Source organism: Indicator indicator, chromosome 10, assembly GCF_027791375.1.
Source record: "Indicator indicator isolate 239-I01 chromosome 10, UM_Iind_1.1, whole genome shotgun sequence".
Classification (NCBI taxonomy): Eukaryota; Metazoa; Chordata; class Aves; order Piciformes; family Indicatoridae; genus Indicator; species Indicator indicator.
In genome coordinates this window covers 18,001,564-18,026,428 of record NC_072019.1, presented here as the reverse complement: position 1 = coordinate 18,026,428, position 24,865 = coordinate 18,001,564, and the positions used below count along the sequence as shown (strand labels likewise).

Below are 24,865 nucleotides of genomic sequence, written 5' to 3'. Positions count from 1 at the left end.
CGTTTCCTCACAAATCTTCCAGTTGTCTTTGAGGCTGACAAGTGCAGGAAAGAGAGAATCAATATGCCAAGTACCAGAAGCCTCAGTGACTTATTTGCAGAAATCTAGCTTTCAGTGACAAAAAGCTCCTTCCTAATCCCAGGAAACTAGAAGCTATGTCCCAGTCACTCTGTTCACATTACAGCAATTTTGTTCTAGTACGGCCAATCCTGAACATCTTTAAGACAGAATGACTGGAGCTTGGGGTCCATCTAATATCCTTTAGCCTAAGTGCTAAACCAAAATAAAGGCATTTTGTATGGTTTACGCTTACATGTAAAAACCTTGCGGCAGTAAACAACAATGCTCCTGTAGATATTAAAGATCTTACAGCTTATTTTAGCACTGGAGAGCACAGAACAGTTTTGATACAGCTGATGGTATGCATCCAAAACTCCATGTGCTGCAACTTTAATAGAGAATTAAACACATGGATAAATAATCCAACAGCCTAAAAATAAACTTACAGTGCCTATTATGTGCAGATCAGCATTTGATTACTTCGAATCAGCTATTCAATAAACCTTTTTGGTTCAGAAAGGAGACATGTTCCATGACAGCTGTTCTATCCAGGGCACTAGGGCAGGAACATGGGTGAATACACAGACAGCACCCTCCTCTAGCAGACAAAAGTCCACTGAACACATGATCCAAACACCTTTCTAACTGGGCTTTCTCAATGAAAACTTTTCAGGAATCTGAATTTCTATAAAAAGCTCATGAATTATATACATTATGCTTGTCTAAAATACAAATACTAGTGTAGATAGTCTTTAGAAATTTGCCATTACTTTCATGGGCTGATGCTGAACAGAGTATTTGCAAAACAATTTTACTGAGAAGCAGCAGCTCTTCTTTCTGAATATGTCTTATGAGTGATTCCAGAAAATTCCTCAGTACCTTGTCAAGCTGTACAAGTGAAAAAAAAACCTGAAGTCTGGAAGTTTCCATAACAGCTGCTATACTACCAGCATACAAACAGATGTACAGATTTACAATCTCATTGCATTTTCCTTTGGTGTTAAATGTTTTGGCCAATGAGAAAAGTTATATAATATATAAATAAGCTACATAACTAGGATAGAATTTTATTTCCCATTCTCTTCTTTTTTATTCATCTGATCTCTTCCCCCTTTCCCCACAACAAGTAGAGATAAATCCAATATATTTAACACTCCTTGCTTCAATTTCTTGTTTCCCTGACTTTGTAGGCTGCTGCAAAACAAATTTCTCTGCCTCTCAGAGAGGGTTGTGTGGCTTTATCTGTTCAGTTTGTGTCTCACCTGTTAACTGGAGAGCTATATCTCTATATAGTTCCCGACTAATGTGAAATCCTTCCCCATGCCAGATTTTTCCATCTGGAGCACGAATCTTTGTTTCAGCAGGATTGAAACCTGAAATTTTAAAATTTAAGAGTTTAAAATAACTGCATGAAATGTAAATAAAGCTTTTCCAGGGTGGAAGGGGTGGAAAACTGCCAAGTAAGAAAGAAACTACTTGAATTTCTAATGCTACATTAGAAGAAAGCAATATACCAGTCTGCCACTTGCTCACAGTTGAAAAACAACAGAGTGGGTGAGGAAAAGATCATCAAAAATGTGAAAGGATTTCTCAGTCAATACAGTGTTTCTAAACTCTTGAACCAGAAAAACTGAAATCAACCCCAACACTACTACAGTAAGCTTCTTTTGTCCAGTAATTTGCAAGAACAGACAGGAAGAACTTCAGAAGAATCCACACTTCTGTAAATTGGAAAGAATCTTTTCTTTCTTGGCCATATTTGTGATCAAACCATGCTGTGCACTCTTCTATTGCCCAGTAATGGCTATGACTCATGCTTATGCTTTGACATGTTGCTCAATAAATTGAACTCAGCTCCTTCACCACATGTAACCAACAGAAAGGGATTCTGTACCTCTGTACGATGGAGCAGCAGGTGCAGCTGCCACCTTCCTGACTTTGGGTGTCACAGCACTCTCCACGTTTGTGATCACGACAGGTTGCTCAGCATATCCTGAGTGCTGCCCTCTGCCACCTAGGCCTTCAGAATGCTCCCACTGTTTTCGAATCCGCTCCTTCAGCTTTTCCAACTTGACATCATGCTGCTGTGTTTTCAAGAGTTCCAGTCTATGAGCATTAGAAGCAGTCTTGACAGAAGGGGGACACACTTTCAGGTCATTGTACTCAGGTATGTTATTCTGAAGAGCTTTAGTGCTCCTCTCATCTCCTCTGGAGCCACTGTTTTCTTCTTCTTCCAATCTGGGAGGTATTGCAACCCTACGAAATGCCTCATTGTTCTGCAAGGCAGCAATTGCCGGTCGGTCATTCAAATACCTAACAACAGTCTCATCTACAGCAGAAGAACTTGGGCTTTCAAAGTCCCTGCCATGTAGATCCTGCTCATCTAGGTCACATATCATATGGCCTGTCAGTTCAGTCTTCCCTTCTGCTTCGCTCAAGTCCAAACTGGAAAGCAGGTGCTTGGCCTCAAGTTGGTTAGAACCGTGGTAAAACAGAGGATTATATGCATCCCTAATGTAACAGAAGGGAAAAAAAAAGACAAAGTCACCATCAGAAACACAAGTGTAGGACCTTCCAATCCAGGAACTGTCACGTTAATTAACTAAATGAATGACTTCCTATATTTAGTTTCCACTTAAAAGGCAAGTTCTTTCAAAGTTTGATCACCACACATTTAATAGTGCAAGTCTGAAATAACTGAAAGGGATTTCTGTTCAAAATTTCATTTTCTGTACTCTGTCTGAATAAGACTATATAAAAAGCTGAAGAGCTGAAATTGGAGCATGTAAAAAATCATCAAGCAGTTCAATTTAAAAAAAAAGCTTTAAATAAAAAGCCAGGTCTAAAACCTAAGCTTAGTTTATATATGTTCTCTAACCCAAAGCAATGCACACATGCACAGCTCCTCAACAGCACATTTATTAGCTAAGAAAAAAAAAATTGCACCAAAACCCCCTGCCCTGTAATTGAGCATTAGAAAAGCTGAGCCTCTGACAAGAACTTGAGGGGACTGGCTGTATTGCAACAAACATAAAGCTTACTGAGAGTTTAGAAATTCAACACCCCAAGAATTCCTTCACTTTTTTTTTTCCACAAAAAATCAGTTTCATGGCATATATGTTGTTAGGGAAAAAATATATTTAATACTTTTACTGTTGAGGGGCTGAATCTTGCACCTAAGCTACCTAGCTTGCTTCTTCAGCAAGTGTGTTTAAAGAACTCACTTAAGCCAGGTCGCAACATAGAATTGTGAAACTGTCTACCTCTCTATTAGCACACTTTTGTTACACAGTGTAGCAATCACTACCAACTCAGAAGCTGAGTAGTTTGATTGCACAGAACTTCACCAGAAGTGTCTATAAATAAACACATACAGATTGTTCTACCCACTGTTTTGGTTTTGTTTCCCTGTGCACTATTTAAGCATTGACTACAGGCTGTTGTCAGGGGAAGAGTAATGTGTTAATGTAATTAATCCCCCAATTCTTATTGTATGAAAGCAGTTCTTTTCAATTGGACATAATGACTTGAGTCTAGCTGCTCTCATCTTCTTTTCCCTGAAATCTGTTAAATTTACTACATGTTTTTAAAACAAATAGCTGAGGTATGTAAGTTACTCCAGGTAGGGTAGACAAGAGACAAATTGACCCAAGATTACACAACTGATCCAAATCAGCCTCCTGTGCAACAAGAAAGGGGGAGGAACCACACAGCTGACAAGAAGTGGAAAAGCAGGCCAAAACTTCGATGTTAGGATAATAACTACTAATAGAAATGTAGTGGAACTAGAAGAAAATACCACTGTCTCAACTGCACTCCAATCAGTCAACAATTTGGCCTCACTGGAAGAGTACATTTATATTGAAAAAAAAAGTAAAATATGTGATAGAATCCAATAAAAATCTATTGCAAACCCAACCAAGTTACTCATCAGGGATGAAGTTTGTGCAGAGAACACACTGCTTATAAAACATGAGGAATTAAGTTACAGGAAAATACTGAAATTACAGCAAGCTTTAACTATTTCATTTCTGCAGCAGGTTCTCTTTTCTATTTGAAGCTTTTGAGGCATCTTACATTTGCTACAGTACTTTGCATGGGCTAGGAAAACGAAGCTTTTTGCATCTTCCTGCATTCCTCACACCTCACCATGTTCTATGGCCTGCAATATTCTGTGCCACTCTTTCTGCTTGATATACATGTCTTTACCTGGGTTTCTCACATACAAAGACTGAATGCATCTTTGGTACTGACGTTCTTGTGCTGCACTGTCTTATGGTAATAGGACTGGGAACATATGCTGAAGAACCAATAAAGCAGGGTTGGAAAAGCATGAGAACATACTTTTTTGGATCCTCATTACACAGGCTAAATACCTATCAAATCTGTTAGGCTACTGAAGTCATAGCCATATCAACTTGATCTGGCCCCATTTCAACATATTTGACTTTATAACTCCAGAACAAAACCTAAACGTGTAATGTTTTTTAAAAAGGAAGACCTGACACCACGTGCTGCTCATGCAGGTGAATAAAGAGAGGAAGCAAATCAATTTTTGAGTTGTTACTACTAGCTTAATTCTGATCTTAGCATATTTTTCTTGAATAGCCAGCAGGTACACTAACCTGTACAAAACGAATGTCTCAGGAAATTCCACACGGCTGCTTTTTTTCACATTGCTTTCAAGAGTGGTGGCTCGAAGAGGGCTGCGTGAGGACTTCGCCTTACTTGGTTTATTTTGGCTGGAGGACCGGGAAGCTGAAGCAGAAACCAAAGAACTCTCTAGGTACCTATCTCTCCAGGAAGAGAAAGCTCTTGGGGCTGAACAATTAATTAAGAACAGAGTTTTCTTGGGTTCAAGCAGCACTGCAAAATAGCATTTAAAGCATTCCTCATTTTCAACAAGCTGATTTCCACAACTAGGAGCAAGGCAGTAAGCGCTTAAAACAATAATCAGTTTAGAGAGATAATAATGCTTAAACATCAATTATAAGTAATTAAATCTGTGAAAGTTGACTGTGTTGCCACTAGAGGTCGATCTGCCTGTTCTTCTCCAGTGGCACACGAACAGAATGCTCTAAATAGTATTAAAAATGAGGTTTTATTTCTTACAAGCAAAAGTTTTCCTTAAATGAAATAAAGGAAGCATCAGATTTCACATTCTATCAAGGTGTAACACTTGACAAAAATGATAAAGAGTTATTCCAGTGTAAGCATAAGAAAATGCAACTGTTATCCAAAACCCACATGAAAACATGCTTCTGGAATGGGCTAAGCACTGCCTGCTGACAGACCTGTCACTCCATCTAACCCAGTCACTAAAACAGCACACTTTCTTCCTAAGCTAAGGAAAGAAAACATCAGTTTCTCCTGGGCAATTAGAGTTTAATGAATAGACAGGAGACAGCTTAGGGGCAGAGAGGAGATATTTTCTCCCAGAACACAATGGCTTTGCTATACACTTTGGCAATACATACCCTTTCTGCTGATTTTCCTGCTAGCACTAGCAGAGGGCTTCTTGGCATCCATGACAGAATCAAATACAGCCGTACTGGTGGGAGCTATTTCCAATTTGTTCTCTATATGCCGTAGCTAGAATTTGAAGATGATGCAAATTAGAACATTGTTTTCAATTTTTAAGCCACAGATTTTCTCCCCTAACATGACAAATTTTTCTTCGCTTGCATAAAGAACAAAACTGCAGGTCAAAGCAACTTCACAAGGCTGATGTTGCAAAACTGTAGAGACTTACAGCCAGAACTACATCAGATTATTAAGTTCTGTTTAAAAGGATTATTGAAATTAGGTTCTGCTGCGGGTTGTTGTGAAAAAATGAATAATAACATGCCATGCAGAGTCTTAATGCTTGGTCTGAATGAAATATTAATTCCACTGGGAATAAATTCTGTAATACTCTTTTCACATCGGAGCATGATACAAGACTGCACACATCAAATCCCACAGTGATGCTCAGCTATTAAAAAAGAGGGAGAAGGCTATGGGAAAGATGAATGCCCCAAAAACCCAAGCAGTTTGGCTTCACTGAAGCTGGGTTTAGAAATTAGCATTATCTTAAACACTTGAGTTCCCACAGAAAGACAAAATTCCAATGCTCAGAAGATGGAAAATTATTAAATACTCTGGTGTTGTCCTAGATTTAGACTGGTTTGAGTAACAATAATATATTTTCATGTTTTCAGGAAAAAAAAAGAAGTCATCACTTTGTTAAACAGGTAATATTATAGTCAAGACTTAGCAGGTGTTACTATACTCAAGACTAAGCTCTCTGTGGTTAAAATGTCTTCTGCTGTGTGTAGAAAACTTTTCAAAGGTACAAAGATGTTCAACATGTATGTATCCAACTGCCTGCCCTATTTCACCTCACTTTACAGGCAATCACTGAGCAAAATAATACTTCGGTTAAAGCTTTTGTAGCCAGTATCTGATACAGAAAGGAATAAGAAAATAAAAGAAAGAAAAAAAATTAAAAACATAATACTTACAGCAGCCTTAGTCTGAGAAAAAGTAGCCCATGCTGCAGTTAGATCTTACACGGCAGAAACAAAGAAAGAAATCTCGTTAGTACTTAGGAAACAATCAGATAAAATGTTGCTTTGAAGAAATTTTCATGGGCTTACTAATCAAGTTCTTCCAACCACTCAATTCCAGCCTGTCAATCTCCTCTATGAGAGAGCATAAAGTATCTAGTATAAAATTTAATGAGTTGACTAAGTTAGGTTGTAATAATGAATGCATTATTACATTTTAAATCATATCTGTACACATTATAGATGTTTAGAAGATAAAACTAACAGAAATTACACTATAGTTACAACTACTTTTTTTCCCCCCTTCCATTTTCTTCTTCAGTAAACCAAGCATGAATACAGTGTCATTGAAAGACTCTACTGAAAAAAAACAAGCTTTGAACACATTAAGTTTGAATAGTTATCTTTTTGAACTGTACACCCTACAAACAAAATAGCAGCAAGGTTTGTAAACAAGCAGGAGATGCCAATCAACTTCAGCCTTTTAATCTAAACAGATAGGATGTGCTCTATGTACAATCCAACAGAAGGATGCAGCAGTATTTTCCTCTAAAAATATTTACTTCCTCAGTTCCCCTCTTCCTTTGGTTTCTAATGATTTTCTTCTAATTTAATGGTTTACACAACACAACGTCCAAAACCTTAACGTGTGTCAGAACCATGGAGAACCACCAGAGTGGCAGTTTCAGAGAGTCAAGAAGAAACATCAGTTTAACCAGGTAATTTTAAAAGAAACTGAACATATCACAGGCAATAATAAATAGTAACATCCCCTTACAGATAAAATAATACTCTGTCTACACTTTAAAAATAACTTCTGGAGTCCACTTTTGTCATTGTGGAGATCATAAGATCACACAGACTTAGCATACTCTACAGACTAGAGCTTTCTTCCTCTCAAGGATGCACTGTAAGGTATTTTCTTTTTGCCCCTTCCTTTCCTAAATTACAGTGTAATCACAAGAGAAAAAAAAAGCTAACAGGATTTCTCCAGTTGAGGGAGACAAAAGCGCTGCAAGTCATCGAGTGGTGATGTACTGCTATTATTGAACCACTCTACCACTTTGGAACTGAGCAAGTCAGGAGCCTCACAGGCTTTACTTCTTGCAAAAGTCTACAGCTCCTACTTCCACTCCTGAAGTGCTCCTCCTCTACAGCACCCAAAAAAAAAAAAAAATCTGTCTCTGTGCCATCTTGGCATCCATATCATAGGCTGCAAATCAGTCAATACTCTGGAGATCAGAGTATGAAACTCTTCTCTCCAAAACCTAAGCCATGAAACAAATGGTTTGAGGCAGGAGAATGTATTCCGCAAGAACCCCCCAAAGTTTCAAACAACTCATGATAAAACATCTTCCAAAACAGGCCAGTATTACAGAAAATCCATACCTCTGGTAGAATCCTTGTTTTGTTTATGCCTTGGGTTTTGCAGAGGCACCTCGTTTGACTTCTTGCCCCACATTGTGGCAATTTATCTAAAAAAAAAAAAAAACAACAACAAAAAAAAGAGTCATGTAAGAATCAAAGAGATGTAAAGTAGGAACAAATGTATCTTACACTAAAGAGAATGTAACCTCGATCGCTATGATGAATGCTCATTTCATATCATGAGTTCAAAGCCACATCATGACCAAGATCAGACAATCAGCACCAAATCACAAGAGTGCCTACAGCATGCAGCTTTTCAGTAACCACATAATTCTGTGGATAAAGAAGGATTTTCTTTTGTTCTTATTTGTTACAAAGAAGAGTGAACCTGATACTAGAAACCTAGAGGTCACGCAATTTTGATCATAGGTACACTAGCAAGTATGAAGATGACCACACTGAAATACTGCACATGAAGGGGTAATGGAGGCAGCACTACATGGCTTTAACTTAGAAAAATTGGGTGAAAATACCCAGTTCTGGCAACGACAGATGAATGTCTATTAAAGACAAAGAACAGCACTGTGCATCAAGACACTACAGCCAGGAAAAAAAGACAAGACTGGAGTTGCTGTTGTTTTCCTGTGAACTTCAAAGGCAAGACTCACAATGAATGTAAAATAAAGTGTGAACTCTGAATAACAAACCAGGCAGTCACTATCACCAAAGGACATTTTAATAAAGGGGGGGGGGAAGGCTACTCAATCAGGAAATGTATTTTTTAAAAGAAAAGGCAAATAATTTATATATTATTTCTCATTACTTCCATGGCAAAACATAGACTGCCAAGTGTAAAGTTCTAACAGACTTTAAAGAAGTGTTACATAAGGCAAAAAAAGTAACTTTACGGGGTCTAAGAGGAGATCACACAGCCAACAAGAACTCTGATTAGTCACTACTGCCACTGCCCTCTCACTGAGAGCTTCCGATCTGGTGGCACATGCTTACTGTCCTGTCTTCATAGCAGAACAAGAACATTTCTGTTACAGAAAGGAAAAATTAGGTAGGTAACCACAAAATTCATACAGGATGTTCTGGACCTCCGAAAGAGCCAGAAAGGCACATTTTGTTCTCACTTCTCTCATGCTCTACCAGACAAAATTTTTCTTATTTTCTCCATTTATGAAAATTTCTTTTGCTGTCACTTCCCTCGTGTGCCACATGAAAGGGCATTCCGATATTCTCCTAATACAAGATAACCAAACATCCCACAAAATTAACACTGTGTGCTACTTACTAGAACAGATAATTGCCTATATACTTTGTAAGAAGGATTTTTATCAAATACAGTTTTAAGAACACTCACAGTGACGAACAGTTAAGTTAGGTCTTCGTGTTCATTCATATAGTCTGTAATTATGGCAGAACATTTTTGTAGGATAACTTTGTTATTCCCCAAGAAAGACTACCAATAATAAGAACACAGGTCTTCTAAAGATCTTCAGTTCTCACTTTGTCTAAAAAAATCCAAATAAATGCTCAAAGGAGTGTGGAGAAGGTACGTGAGTTTATATGAAGGTAGAGAAAACTACATATTAGGGACATACCCTAGGAAGTTCTAGAAAGAAGTGGAGGGTGTTTTGGTTTTTAAGTATCTAGTTATGGGCAGTGAGCCAAGTGAAGCTAGAAAAATCTTCTTCTAGGACAGGTACCGCAGAGCTCATTTATGCAGAACCAAGGCTTTGCACCTCACACCATTCATGCTGTAAATCATAACACTGTCCTGCCCCAGAAATCATCTACCTGATTTTTTCCATCACTGGAGCAAAGAGCTGCTGTGCCAGAAATGTAAAAAATTAATATTAATAAAAATGGGGGGATTTTCCATAATGAATCAATTTTGAGAGCAGCTGAAAATGTCCCATCAGTTTCTTGCTGAAATAGAAACCTTAGTGGTTGGACCTGATGATACTGAAAGTCTTTTCCAACCTAAATGATTCTGTAACAAATCCTGCTTATATGTAAATTTAGCATAAGAGAATACCTAAACAAGCAACTGTTTAAGGGATTAAGTATCCCTCTTCATTTAATTGCTTGAGATTTATTCTTATTAGAATCACTAGTACAGACAGGAGAGCTTGGTCAGGGACTAGACTTGTTTTTACAATACACACACAAATCTGTAGAGTTTGTTTTATGATGCCCTGTAAATGTAGTATTGTTATACTGGAATTGCTCTTCAGTCCTGAGGAAGGTCATGTATACCTCAAGGCTCTAGGAAAAAAGTCTGAAATTGTTTGTTACACCTTTCATCCCAACACCAAGTAAAAGCCATCAGTCCTTCACCCGAGCTGAGCAGACAAGTCAGTGAAGACACTTCTGAGAACACCTTAGCTCTACTAGCAATGCACGGATGCATGCTGATGATCACTAATGGGGCATAATTCTGTCTCATTGCCTTGGTTCAAAAGTTATGACATTCTTCCACGAAAGACCACTCAACGTCTCCTTTCTGTACAACCAACAGAGCAACCAAAGTGTCCCACTCTGCTTCTTCTAATAAACATCTGCAGTGCCAGCTCCAAGTGCACAATACAACTCATACTGGCCCCAGTGCTGCCAGCTGAGGTCGACAAGCAGTTTTGCTTAACTCAGGCTGCTGCTGCTTGACAAAAAGGACGTGTGTATTCTGGAGCTGTCTACAGTTTCAGGAAGGCAACACTGCAGTAGTTTTCAGTCGTGGTGCAATTTGCATAACTGTAAAGGTTTGGAACTAACGTGTCCCTCTCCCCTCCTTTGGAAGGGTGGACAGAATTCATCAGCTTTTCAAAACTTACCTACAAATGATGTTGACTCCCATCTACTTTGAATTCCTACAGATCACTACAGATCTTTCCATTGCTATAGGTTATGTGAATAAGCAGCACCCTACACACCCAAGCACTAGTATAATTCAAAATTCTGTCTCTGCAAGAAGTTAAACCAGACAGAGAAGACACCTGAATGCTATTGAGAGTACAGCTAGGGGGTGAAGAAAAAAGAAATAAAGACACAGAGGTGATTCTGCTCCTCTGCTCTGTTGAAATTAGTATTGATCAGGAAACAATACTAAACAAAAAATTATGCAAAGAAAGTTTAAACTATTTTAAAAGCACGTTTTACATGAGTACCGAAGTTGTCTCAGCATCCCATGAACAACTTTGAGACATTGTACAAATTACATTCTGAAACTATTTACTTCGAAAAGACATTTTTTCCCTGAACTAAATGATCCATCACTATTTAAAACAGAGCTTAAATAAAGAGATTAAAATGAGATTGAGATGTCAAAGAACTTCTAAGGAGACAGCAGTGACAGCAAAAGGTTATCTGAGTGTGGGATAATGCTATGAGGACCTTAAAAGTTTGTGGAAAAGAGGTGGAAGATGGCAGAATCAGAACTGCTCTCCTGGTTAGTTGGTTGCTCATTGACAGACCCAGACGTCCTACACAGGTTCACTCAAGCCAGGTTTGGCAAGCCTGGTCTCTTAACCTGCATGGTTAAGATACAGAAACTACTGTGCTCTGACATTTTGATCCCACATCAAGTGCTCATCTCATTCTTTACTCATTTGTCCAGGACATAAAGCAGCACACACAGAAGGCACAGCAGAACTGCTGCTGATAAGGACCTAAGAGGAAACTAGTATGCAAATGACATACTCCAGACTGTTGGAAGGAAACTGGAGGGGGGTGGACACAGGATACAACCACTTTTCTAATAACACTGTTCCTAAGGGAAGACACTGAAGAGAGCTGACAGATCAGAAAACACATGAGAAGACGCAAGAAGGGAAGGAAAGGAAACAAAGAGAAAGACACTGTCAAATAAAAAAAAAAAAAAAAAAGAGAAACCAGCACTACATTTACTACCAGACATACCAAGGATGGCATTAAAAGGAACAGATAATAAAATAAAAAGACAACAAAGTTAACAGGAAGGTAGTTGAAAAGGAATGGGAACAGGAAAGTAGAATATGCTTAGTAAAGGTACAGAAAAACGTGCAGAGATTAAAAACAGGGCTGGGAAAAGAGACAGTGATGAGATAGACAGGATATAAAAAGGAAGACAACGGAGAAAGACCGGAAGGAGAGAGAAATGGAATGAACTTTTGAAGAATCAGCACAGAGAACAGCAGAAAGGGAGAAAAGAAACTGGTATACTGTTCAACTGTAAAATTTTTCAAGCACCCTCAGTATGATTTTTTTTTTTTTGTTAGTAGCACAACCTCAATAAAAAAAGGAAAAAGGAAACTCAGAAGTCAGGGCACCTGAAACAAGGAAACAGGAGAGGAAACGGAATCATACAGATTCTGAGAAGGCAGAGAATGTGAGCAATAGACTGCCCACTGGCATTCTCTCTAACATTTAGTGGTTATGGAAAAACCCAGTATGAACAGGGAATAGTATTCCTCAAGGCTCTGTTTCTTATAAAAACAGAAGAGATACCAAATTAAAGGGATATCAGAAAAGATAAAGCTTTGCTAAGAGTAGGGAAAGAAACAGATTTTTACCACTGACTTCTATGGGATATTCTTAAACGTTTAAACCCCAAAGCAGTGTTTTGCTACACAAGGCCAGCACTCCACACAGTTTAAAGCTACAATAAGGCAGCAATGCCAACAAAAGAAGCCATCTTTTCCTGTCTTTATTCCTTGGTCTCTCTTGCCATATTCAGGCAGAGAGTCATTGGGATTATGTGGTAAAGTGAAGTAGCTCGGTCTGAAAGTAGATTTTTTTTTTTTTTGGTTCTTTTTGCTTTATTAGCTTTAGAGGTGTTGTACCATAAGCTACAACCTCCATGCAAGCAGAAGGAGTGGAAACACTGAGGAACTGCCAGATCAGCCCCAGTCCTGTACTAGCTGCTGTCATGTATCATAACCTACAGTGGTTCCCCAAGAGCAGAAGCTTGAAGCTGCTATTGCCTTTACCTCATGAAGAGTGAGTGGGAATGGACAAAACAAGAAGCATTCCCTCCACCATCACCTTGCCTGTGGGACTATCCCAGGAAAATATACTCCCTGCCCCAGTGTGCCTCACTGCACCCACACCTTGAACAGTGCAGACAATTTGTCCACAGGGAAAACAGGCACAGAGACAAATAAAAGGTTTTGAGGATTTTTTTTTCCTGTTTGCAAAAGTATTTTAAGTCTCCATATACAAATAAATAAAAGCTGGTTTCTGAAGTCCAAAGACCCTTTGGAGCTCCTCTTGTGCAGCTACAGTTTTGCATTTCTGGCACTAACAGACACACGCAGGTGGACACAATTGGACCTAGTCAAGCAAATGGTTTTTCTGAGCCAGTCCACTCAAAGTGATGGAATTTCTATTTAAAGATGCCAGAAACTTTCCATGTCTCCTTAAATACCACTGAATACAATTTATGATTATACACTTGAGTGTGGAACACAAATACCTTTACCTACTCATTTTTCTGGAATCCAAGCTTTTACCATATTGCATTAGGCCATTCAAAGGGGAGCTAAAAATATCCTTAATACATTTTTCTAAGGCTTCTTTTGGTTATGCTTATGAGGTTTTAAAATGTTTTTTGATACAAGAATAACAGTCTGGTTTAGGCCTCAACATATTTTGAGAAAACTGTCTCTCAAAGCAATTAGATGCAGGTGATGTACTGACCTTCCTCAGCACTGAGGACAAGCTCCAGCACAACAATGCATGATGTCTTTGTCAAAAAAAGTGCCATCTCCAGAATCTACAGCCGACTCTGCAGAACAAGACAGGTCCTCCCCCTGCCATCTTTCAACACTCATTTATATAAGTCTTCAAATGAAATCTATTTCAGGGGCAAAAGTTCTGAAAGGAAGTTAATATTCAAAATACAAGTACAACTCCAACTGCACCATGCTTCATTGAGCCAAACCTTATCTTACCATTTCTCCATCATTTTATCTTGTGTCTATAATCTCTGCTTTGCTCCTCCAAAATTATTTCTGCTATGAATTTGGGGATTTTTTTTTCCTCACAGCCAAATCACTATGGCTTTGAACAATAATAATTAAAAAATAAAAGAAAGTTTCAAAAGTAAAAGAAATATACCAAGAACATTTGATCTGTCTTAAGCTAGAAAAACACTAAAAAGCTTTTAGGACTATTAGGCTACTATGAAAAAATGAACAATCAATATATACCACACATTTGCAAACAGAAAAAGCAGTAAAGAATTTTAAAGGATGTGTCACTATCTCTAACTGCTAACCAAGAAGATAAGTGACACCAATTACCATACGTCTATGATACGTCAGAAAATATAATAGAAAAAATATAAGTTTCATGACCATTAAGATCAAATCTCCGGCATCAGTCAGCTATTAAATTTGCATCCAAACCACAGTGAATGTTTTTCTGCAAATGAAACACCACTGAATCTGATTCAATATACACTGAGGATGGATATGTTGTTCTACTACAAGACATGGCAACTTGCAAAAGTGTCTCTACTTCATCCCAAGTGATGTAAGAGTGATAAAAAAAAAAAGAAGCCCCCCAAAAGCCCCCCCAATCTAGCACTAAAAAGCAGATTAGTAGATTAACTGAAAGTAAAATGCATTGAATGTCTTTCTCTGCTGCATCACATGCTAGGAATATTCTGAGGAAATCTATTGAAATGAATGTTGTGACAGCTAGCGTAACTTGATTCATTGCTCATAAGGAGATCAGAATAGAAAAGCACAGAGAATGCAGCTATTTATTAAGGAGATGCACACGAGGGTTTGTAGATCCATTCGGGAGTTCCGCACTTTCTTGTATTTCAAAGATCCTTGCCTTTCTGACAGAAAAGAAAATAAGCGACATACCCTAGTTTCAAGAACAAACCAAATACTCCTGCATTTGTTTCCTTGGCCTTCATAACAAAAGGTCTCTCCTTCCATCTCCAGTTACTTGTAACTGCACATAAGAAGAGTTCAATTCTTGCAGCCCATAATAAATCCATTCAGCAGAATATGCTCCAACTCTTCAGCAAGTCCTGTCTTCACAAGGCCAGCATCCACTATCCTTCATCTCACAAGTAACACTCCACTGGGAGGGAGTCTTCTTACAACACAAACCTCTCAGCCAAGTGCAGGAACCAGACTTGCCAAATTTGAGAGCCTAAGATGACAGCTTTCAACTGCTCAACAATACCAAGACATACAAGCAGAGCAACAACTTCATCTGCAGCTCTGTCAAATGCAGACTGATGGCTGTTTTCTTTCAGAGCAGTGCATTGAAAACCTCAGGAAAGATGTCTCAAACGTCACTTGCTCAAGTTGGATGCTTTTGCTTTGAAACTGCACTCAGAAGTGTCTAAGACTGTCTCAATATGAACCATAAAATATCCCCAAACCCCGCAACAAGTGACCACCTGCACTGTTTCCAACCTGGTCTTACAAAGACTGATACCAGGACTCTGCTGAGAAGATTCTTTCTTGAACTACCTAAAACCAGACATAAAATATTTGCTCCTATTTTAATAATTGCATCCCATTAAAAGCTTTAAGTGCCTAAACCCTAAATCCAGACTTTTCTGTTTCAATATCAGCAAACACACCATATCATATTAATGTGACTGCAAAATATCAGAGAAGAATGTAACCAGGTTTTGAACTTTTGCAGTTTTTTGCCACAGATCAGTTAATGCAAAATTCTGCCATTAGTGAGCAGTGTTCTTATGAAGCTAAAACACAGCCAGAATTTCTGCTAGCGTTCACCAAGTTTCAATTAATCTAGTAAAATTGATTAGTTAATTTATTTGCTCCATTCTTTCTCTAGTATATTGACAAAGGTTTCAGACTTATGCATACAAGTAATTCTACTCTCAATCAAGTAGTCCATTAAAGTCTATTAGATCATTAGCACAACGATGCACATATATCATCCAAGCACTTATATCCATGGATAAATTTTACACTCAGACATTCCGATCCAGCCACATGCTTAATCTATTATGTCTACTGGGGAAGTTTCCTCTGTCAACTAACCAAGCCCCTTCTGTTATCATTATCAAATCACTGTATCTCTTCCCATATTAACACAGCTTATATCAGTTTGAATAGCATGAGTTATATGAGTTTAAGTACATCAGCAGCACAGTTCAAACAGCACTGCTGTACTGACAAAAAAGTCACATACCTGATGTGAATTTCTAAAGTAAAGTTGAGCAAATTTAGCAATCTGACAGTGATGAAGGAAAGCATATATTCCTCCTATCCTCCCTAGCAATCTTGTGATAGATGCAGAGTTCATCTGACTGCATCACAAGCCAGTACAACTCAGTAACCCAGCAGAAAATCACTCCTTTTTTTGGTTTATCAAACTGAATTAAGATGCTGCTGGTCAAGGTGGGGGTAGAGAAGTAGCAGCAGAACATTGTGCTCATCCACCTTATGTTGTGCAGCTTCACCTAACTGCCACAGACATGGCAACAGAACTACTGTTATGTGCACTAATGCTCCCAATTGCAAATGCGTGCCTAATTTTAAATACATTAACAGGATTACAGCCTCATCTGGGCACGCTAAAGTCAATGAAACTAATCACATTAATGAGTTTATCCACAGGTTTGTACAACATAACTTTCTCACCAGAAACCAGCAATGTGTCTGGTGGAGGGGTGCAAGGAGATGTAGAAAGTTCACTATAAAGTCACTTTAAAGTAGATGTAGCAATTCCAAAATTACGCTCTTACCCATTTAGGAGATGCTTTTATTATGGTGGCACAAATTGCTGATAAAGTTATTTCAGGACATGAAAAACACTATCCACAATGGGACTGTCCTATCTGTTAAACCTTAACAGAGTTACAGTGGCAAACTTCCACTATGCACCAATGCTCACTTAAATCCATGCAAACAAAATGTTTGCTAGCTTTAAAATCATGCTCTTTCAGTTACCACTACATCTAGCCTAGGGAGTCTACCAGATTAACACCCATCAACAGTATAATTTCCGCAGTATGCTGGCCCCTCACAGAAATGTGTCATTACTACATAAATTATGTTGCTCTATTTAGTGGATGCAGTATGCCTTTGTTTAAAGTAGCGTCACTCACAGGAACTGAAGCTTTCCACAGTTTACAATGTTCACATGGTCCCACCCTCAGTTTCATTTAATCATCTGAAGCATTACCCAATGAAACCGTTGTAGCAACCAGTGTGATAGGGAAGAGCCAGCACTACACCTAACTTCACCTCTCCATGCAGACTGACAGAATATTTTGCACTCACATGTGAAATAAACAAGCACCCAATTGTCTACAGCTTCACAAATGCCTGTCCTACAAGTGCTACTCTTTTGGTTGCTGTAAACTCCTTAAGTTTTCAAGCCTGTAAGCTCTAGAGCCCCATGAAGTCCTTTAAGACGACCAAGCCACAGTGCTGACTGGTCAAGTTTTCAGTTGCAATACACTGGAGCACTCATCTACACAATGAAGCTATTTGACACATAAAGCTCTATGTATGTACACAGTGTGCCAGAAGAAGCTTGTTTGCTGAGATACAGCCGATATCTAAAGATAGAAAGAAATAAGCTATTTCAGAAAAACTACGTCAACAGTAAGCACTATATCATCAAAAACTGTATTCACAAAAAAAAAAAAATCCATAGTCGTGCCAATATAAAAATCTTCACGCCAACAACAGCCAAATGGCACCAAATGAAGTGAAAGAAGGCTTGGGGCAGCTGTTACCCCAGGATGTAAGAAGCACTTTCAACAGGCAGACATCGAGCAACCCCAGTCCTCTCCCCCGAGCTTACCAAACCCAGCTCCAAGGGCAAGAAGCCCACAGCATAGACACAAGCAAAGAGTACATTTAAACTTTAAAAGCACTGTCACAAGCCAGACCCCGTCCAGCGGGGCTGTTTCCGAGGGGAGCGGGGACAACCCTGCTGGGCCCAGGCTCAGAAAGTGGACAGAAGCCGGAGCCAGCTCAGCTTCACATTAAAACCTGGTTTCGGCGCTTTTCCCATACAAGGCGAAAAGACAACAGTGAAACTGGAGCTCCCCTACTCTTTCCTTTCCTCTCCTCTACTCCTTCCCCCGATGCAATAACCAGCAGAAAACAAATTAAAACTAGAATAAAGAAAGGGAGACTTAACAGGTAAGGTAGACGACACCGGAGCCCGGCGGCGGCAACAGGACAGGCCGAGCCAAGTGACAGCCGGCCGCAGTGCCGGTAGCCCGGGCCACCGGCCGGGCCCGCCGAACCCTCGGCGAGCGGCCGAAACCGGCCCGTCCTTGTTCGGCGCCCCGGCCGCTGGCAGGATAGCATCCACCAGCGGGGCCGGGCAGAGCGCGGCCTGGGCCGGCGGCACGGGCCGCTCCCAGCGCTTCCTCACCTGGTCGCGGCGGCGATCGACGCCCACCGCCCCGAGGATAAGTCCCGGCACATCCCACAGAAGCGGAGAGAAGGACGGCGGGAGGCGGCGACGCCCCGAGTTCGGCCCCGTTGCCTGCCGGTGCGCAGTCTTCTCAGCGGCGTTAGCCCGCCGCCATTACCGGCCAGCGACTGACACGGAGCGGCAGCAGCGGCTAAGAGCGGCGGCGCGGGGCAGGGCGGGAGCGAGCGGCCAAGTCTCGCGAGAACCGACCCGCCGCGGACCTTCCCAATATGGCGCCTCCCCCCCTCCCCACCCTCCCCCTGTGGGTTGAACCCCATCCCCGGCGGCAGCCATGTTGGGTATGGCGGAGCGTCACCACCTTGCCGAGATGAGGAGCTCAGCCCGGAGCGCCGCAGCCGCAACGCCGCGCTGCAGGTGCAGCCGGAGAGGCGGGAACGGCTGAGGGCGGTGCTCGCCCAGCGCACCTTTCATGGTGCCCGGGAAGCCCACGCAATGGCGCGCCTGGCCCCGAGCGAGACGGGCGCCAGCGGCTCCCAGCCTCGGGGCTGGGGCGGCTCGGCCTCCTGCCGCCCCACAGGGCCAGAGAGGTTGGAGTTCTCACAGCTCTCTGGGCGCCAGACCCTCCCCTCAGCCTCAGAAAAATGTCATTTTCAACTATTTTGTTCAAAGCTCCCCCCCTGCGGTTGTGCAGGCTTGACTTGCCGAGTCAGTCCCCATGTAAATGACTCAAAAGTGCGAGCTGTGTCAGGGCTGCTGGGTTTGATGCAAGAACAGGACCTTGCAGTGTTTATTAAACCGCTGCTGCAGAGCGGTGCCAACGCTGATGCTGGCATTCCTGAGGCAGCTCCAGTCGAAACTGGGCCACCACTTTTTAGTCATTTGTATTCACAGCTAAGTCGCGTTTATAAAAATAATTCAAACTTTTTTTATTTTTCAAAATTAAGGCAGCTCCAATTTTCAGTCTCCCCATTCCCAAATTTAAGTTAACAACAGTTGCAAAACTTCAGAGATTACTCGAGCACTGCTGGCTTAATTTCACTTTTAACAGTCGTTATAAACCCAGAAAAGTTTGCCAGTATACCATCTCCTATTATATAGATTCCACCTCAAACCACCCCCATTTCCAAAATAAGATGTTATCCAGCTCTAACAAAATTACTTCCACTGAAGAAGGAAAGTTATTAGAATAGGGAAAAAGATATTCTTCCTACAGTTATTTTGGGAATGTCTCCTTAAGGGCTTGTCTACAACTTCACTGCAGTCTGGTTTTCAGTCATTAATATGATTGTTTGCCCACAGATGCCAAATTTCTTAGGGGGGCACAAGGGTGGAGAGTTATCTACCCCAACCACTAAAGGATCACTAAAACTACTGGAGGTTTTTTTTAAAGCAGAAAGGATTGAACCATTTTTACATAGCCTCTCCTCTTGTGAATGGGTGACATTTTGCCTATCAGTTATTCTAATGAGAACACCATACAAAAACATCCTAAACGCTCAGGAACCATTACAGCTGCAAGGCTTAGGCAATGCAAAACTTAATCATGTCACAATTACAGGTTACCCATTTAACCTTGATTTGGCTCTTTTACATCCACAAACTAATTACAGAGTGCATTTCCCAGCATAAGCATACCTCCTTTGAAACACAACCTAAGCTTCAGATGTCAGTGGTTAAACCTTTGGAAACAATTTTGTTTTAGCAGATAAGGGGAAAAAGAAAAATTAAAAAATAGGTGAACACCCAAAGAAAAGCACAGCTCCAATGGGAAAAAGTAGTAAGTAGTGCCTAATTCCCTCCTGAGCCCTCAGAGAGCAAACCTGTTCCTCCCACATGCAGAAGACTGCAAGTAATAATAATCATAATGACAATTTCAGTCAGTGAAAACAATATGACTACAGTGTATGGGAGCCCTGATCACAGACTAAGGCAAGTTAAATTATATTTCCCATCATCACATAGTGTTTGCTTAAATTTACTGCTTAATGTTGCTGCATTGGCAGCTTAATTTACATTATTCAGCACTTTTGTAATGCTCTACCTCTTTAATTATACTTTTAAATACAGTTTCTCTTTTCTGCTTGGAAGCAGTTAATCTAGTTTCATGCTCCTCCTTTTCATCTTCAGGCAAACAAGGCCCTGCATTAAGATTTTCCCAAACGTGAAAATCATTCATTTTAAGTCAGTCAAACAAAATTAAAAGGCACTGTTTGTTTACAGGTTTTGCTCCTCTATGGCTTCTATTTGTTCTCTGTTAGTGGAATTTCACTGTAAAATTTGATTACTCTTTTCAATTATTCCCTACCAACACGTGGAAACCTCTAACAGGCAAACATCACAGAAAGAACACAAAGATCTCCTTACAGAAAATGCAATAATCTTGTGGAATTCTCTTAAGAGTAGAAATAAAGAAACCATTTACCTGCAAACAGCCACAGCTGAAAGAGGCACTGAACACACTCCAGAGTTTGATGAACTGCTCACTAAACTGTGAAGCAATGGAGAATACTGCAGCAAGCACTGTCCAGGCTCTGGAAATGGTGTATGGAGACAGATAGGAAGTTAAGAGTCACAAATCTCATCTTACACTAACTTGGTTATTGCAGCTTTAAGAGAGAGGTTTGGAAAGTTTTCCACTCCATACTGCTCTTGCACATCCCTTCTAAAATTAGAAAGGGGCAGCTGGCTATTGCAGCCAAAAGATCAGCACGAGCCCCCAGACTCCCTCCCCCCTTCCCCCGACTGACATGGCTCCCAAGAGCCAAGGAAGAATTTGGTGAAGGGTGCTTCCACCTGTTGGACATGGAATGAGGTTGTCCAGGCATTCAATTATAAATCTAACTGTCAGGAGCCGACAATAAAGCAGGACACAGGACAGCTGTGAAGACTACAGGACCCTTCCACACACCTTCTCCATACTCCTACAAATGTGCACTTTTTTTTTTTACAACAAAGCATGAAAAATTGTTTCCTGCACGATTTGTATGCCTGCATGCCTGTAAAATAAAGGGATCACTTCGGATACATTTATTTTCCAGCTGTGCTTCAGGGGTTTGGCACAGAATCTGGCAAGTTGTTTATATATCATTACACACCTCCAAACCCAGATTCTTTTTTCCCCAAATGCAGTGTGCTGGCAACTGCAGTGCAGATGGTGCCTATGGCTCCACTCCTCACAGCAAATACTTTTATACCTACCTTGAGGTGGAGCTCAGCTTGACTTCTGGACTGGGTTTGAGCTGAAACAATTCTTAGCTCAAGAAAAAAAAAGTTCAAAAAAAGGATGAGAAAAACATGACCTTTCTTTTTACTTTGTGAAAAATTTTGTTGGTGTGAAAAACTAAGGGAAAAAAGTCTTTTTAATGAACCTGCTTAGCACACACCAAAGTCCACTGCTCAGCGCGATGCGAGTCAGAGCAGGGTGTGAGAGTCATGGTAACGCAGCATTCCAGATCCCCTTTATGACATCCAGTGCAGGTGGTGATGTCGGTGTTGCCACTTTCCAGGTGGCAGGTTGCCTTTGAGAACAATTTTGTTTTGCCAGATGAGGGGAAAAAACAACAACAAAAAAAACCCAAACAAAAACCTGTGAACACCAGAAGATGAGTAGAAGAGGGGCCACACTCCACCTTCTGCCTGGGCTGGCGACCTTTGAGGGGGCTTTCACTTCTTTCAAGTGTCTGTGCCTAACCCATGAAACGTTTTTCGGGCCAGTTTGCAGAGTGCTGGAAGTTTTTCTGCAAATTGGTACCTGGTTCAGCTCCCCAAAGACTGTGTTCTGTCTGAAGTTTGTATGCTGTAAGCCCAAGGAACCTTTTGGAAAAAAAAAAAAAAAAGCAAGCCCTTTCTCAGTCCCAAGGCTAGACCTGATATCTTTGCTCTAAGAACATTTTTGCTGTCACAGACTATTTAATGTGCTGACCTGCTGACAGTCAGGGACAGTTCACTTTCAGAGAGTTCTCTAGAAGAACACATATTTTACAGTTTTGAAAACATCGAATGGCTATAGCAGCTTCCTCCAGGCAATGAAGTAATTATACAAAAAGGATGGTAATCAGCTGCCTGTGAGCAACCCAGACAGACATTAGTCTTCACCTCTGGGCTGAGGAGGAGTTACTTAATCAGATCTGCATTAAGTACCCGTGGATATTTAATGAGAGCCTTTTAAGGACAAAGCCACCAACACCTACTAAAATGACTCATTACTTCAAGAGCAGGAACAATCTTCTAGTCCTGAGCCTTTTCCCTTCTCCAGAAGGGGCTACTACTTGCTTTTGATTTATTTTTCCAGACTAAGCAGCACATCATATACCTGGAAATATACCTCACTTTCCCTACAGTTAGCAATAAATTAAAAAACCAAAACAAACAAAAAAACACCAACAAAAAAACAACACCCAAGTGATTCTCCTTTGTCTGGCACAACACTAAGTCTCTAATTTCAGGCACAGCTCTTTAATGCCCCATCACTTAGTGGATGGGGCAGTTAAAGGAACAGAGAATAACCTGAATTAAATATGTTTTATCTGTATAACAGCACAGAATCTCCTGCCTTCATGTCATAAGTTATGTCTTTTTCTTGTGGTTGCCAATTTTGTTAACTACATACTTTTTTCTAAGCTGTTATTGAGTAAGACTATCCTGTCCCTCCAGCCAGTTCACAGTGCCAGTGCACTGGTTGGCAGCAGCAGAAGTACTAGAACATGCAGCTAGGAATGGAACAAGAATGAAGTCATCCCTTTTGTCAGCTGCTGATTCTTGTATGGGACTAATGAAACAAGTGAGCCACATCTTACCATTAGTTCCAGCTGAAATCAGAACCCATGAAATTAGTACAAGGACACCAAGTACAAGACAACTCAGTGCCACTATCATCTCCTGAAATGTTCCCTGTTAGAGAAAAGCCCCAATATTATCAAACATATGCATCTGCATCCTGCTATCTACCACTCAAGTTCCTTAAATGTTCTCAATTTTACAAAAAACTATATTTTAGGCATTTGTACTTTGTCAAAGGCAAAAAGAACAACCTTAAACATGTAAAAAATAAGAGTCTACTAAAAATTCAATGGGTAAATCTTAAAGAGCTTATAAAACAAACAATTGCATTTATTTTTGATGACTACCAAAATAGTTTACACAATATACAAACAAAGATGTTATCAGGACACACTTGGAAATAACTCACAGTTGAATTCTTAAAAAACATTCATCCAGTGAAATGTCCAAAATGTAAAATGCCATCTTTTCCTTCCTGAGCTATTCTTAAGCATCCATAAGAGCAGCACTTCCATGTCTTTACTGGTTTTATTTCTTCCTATTAAAACAGAAAAGCATTATCCATTGCTGGCTCTCAGTGGTTAGAACAAATCCACCTCCAGTTTAAGTGACTGCAGCTCTGTCTCTCCCATACCGAGGTGGGCATTTTTAATATGTTTAAGTTGATTTTGGTTCATTTTACTTAACACTCCAAACCTTTGCTTGCACAAAGAAGCCAGAAGCTCCAGCACCTCAAGAAGTTTTCCTGGTTAAGAGGAACTTTTTGCAACAGGGGCTTGTGAATGGTGTGCAAGAGCCACCAATCTCTCAGCTGTTACAAGAAAACACCCTATTAATCAGGGAGCAGTCTTCACATGTTCCTTCAAAACTCAGTAAAACCAAATGCACACCGACACCAACAGTTCAAGAGCACATACTAACAGCAATGAAATGGAAGTGCTTGCTTTTTTTTTTTTAGCCAAAATACTTTCAACTGAATCCAGTACATCTTTTTAGTCTGGTCTGAGTGATTCTGGGCATGAAGTACTCTTAAATTTCATTTTCAAAAACATGCATTGCAGATCTGTTCTTCAATAGGAGCTTATATAGCAAGCAACAGGTTCTATGCCAACACATGAAGAAAGGTTATTTTTCTAGGGTATCAACAGATTTATAAAGGCTCTTGCAGCAGAAATAAGTATCTTATTAAGACAAGAAATAACCTACATCTTTGTGACGTCTGTTTGGGAAGGAGAAGCAACAGGTCTTTAGTACACAAACACACAGCTGACATTTTGTCACTCCTCACCCCTGAATTTTAACACTGGAAGAACTTCGACAGAAAGCAAAGAATTCCTGGAATCAGTGAGGGAAGGGTGCTGAGGGATTATTTAACTGCTGTCAGTACTAATGTCAAGCAGTCCTTTGTACTGCAGCTTCTCTCACTTCCCAGAATTGTTTGGGGCAAGCTTATTGAAGGAAGAAATGCTTTCCAAAAAGTTCTCTGCAAGTCACAAATCTTTCAAGCAATTTTGCCATCTCTACAAGTTGCCAGAGACAGCTGACATCTATTTTGTGATCAGATGGATCAACATAACACTTGTGCTTGGACGCATGTCACTTTATCATTTTTAATTTGATTTTTCATTTGATTTTTTTAAAATTTTTGTTAGAAGACAATGAAGCAATTCTGGCAGATGAAGGTGATGGTTTTGCATCCTATTACCTTGTCAAACATGGCATGAGCATCA

At 40.2% G+C, this 24,865-nt stretch overlaps 1 protein-coding gene across 1 annotated transcript in view; it reads right to left on the bottom strand.

Annotated features, from left to right (window-relative positions):
• Positions 1-18,389, bottom strand: part of CEP350 (centrosomal protein 350) — a 73,367-nt gene extending 54,978 nt beyond the window's left edge. The window contains 7 exon segments of the mRNA XM_054384425.1: positions 1,331-1,433; positions 1,955-2,571; positions 4,686-4,854; positions 5,538-5,652; positions 6,564-6,607; positions 7,998-8,083; positions 18,354-18,389. Of these exon segments, the coding sequence (XP_054240400.1) occupies positions 1,331-1,433; positions 1,955-2,571; positions 4,686-4,854; positions 5,538-5,652; positions 6,564-6,607; positions 7,998-8,070 (1,121 nt within the window). The 5' untranslated portion in view covers positions 8,071-8,083; positions 18,354-18,389.
• Positions 18,390-24,865: the final 6,476 nt, after the last annotated feature.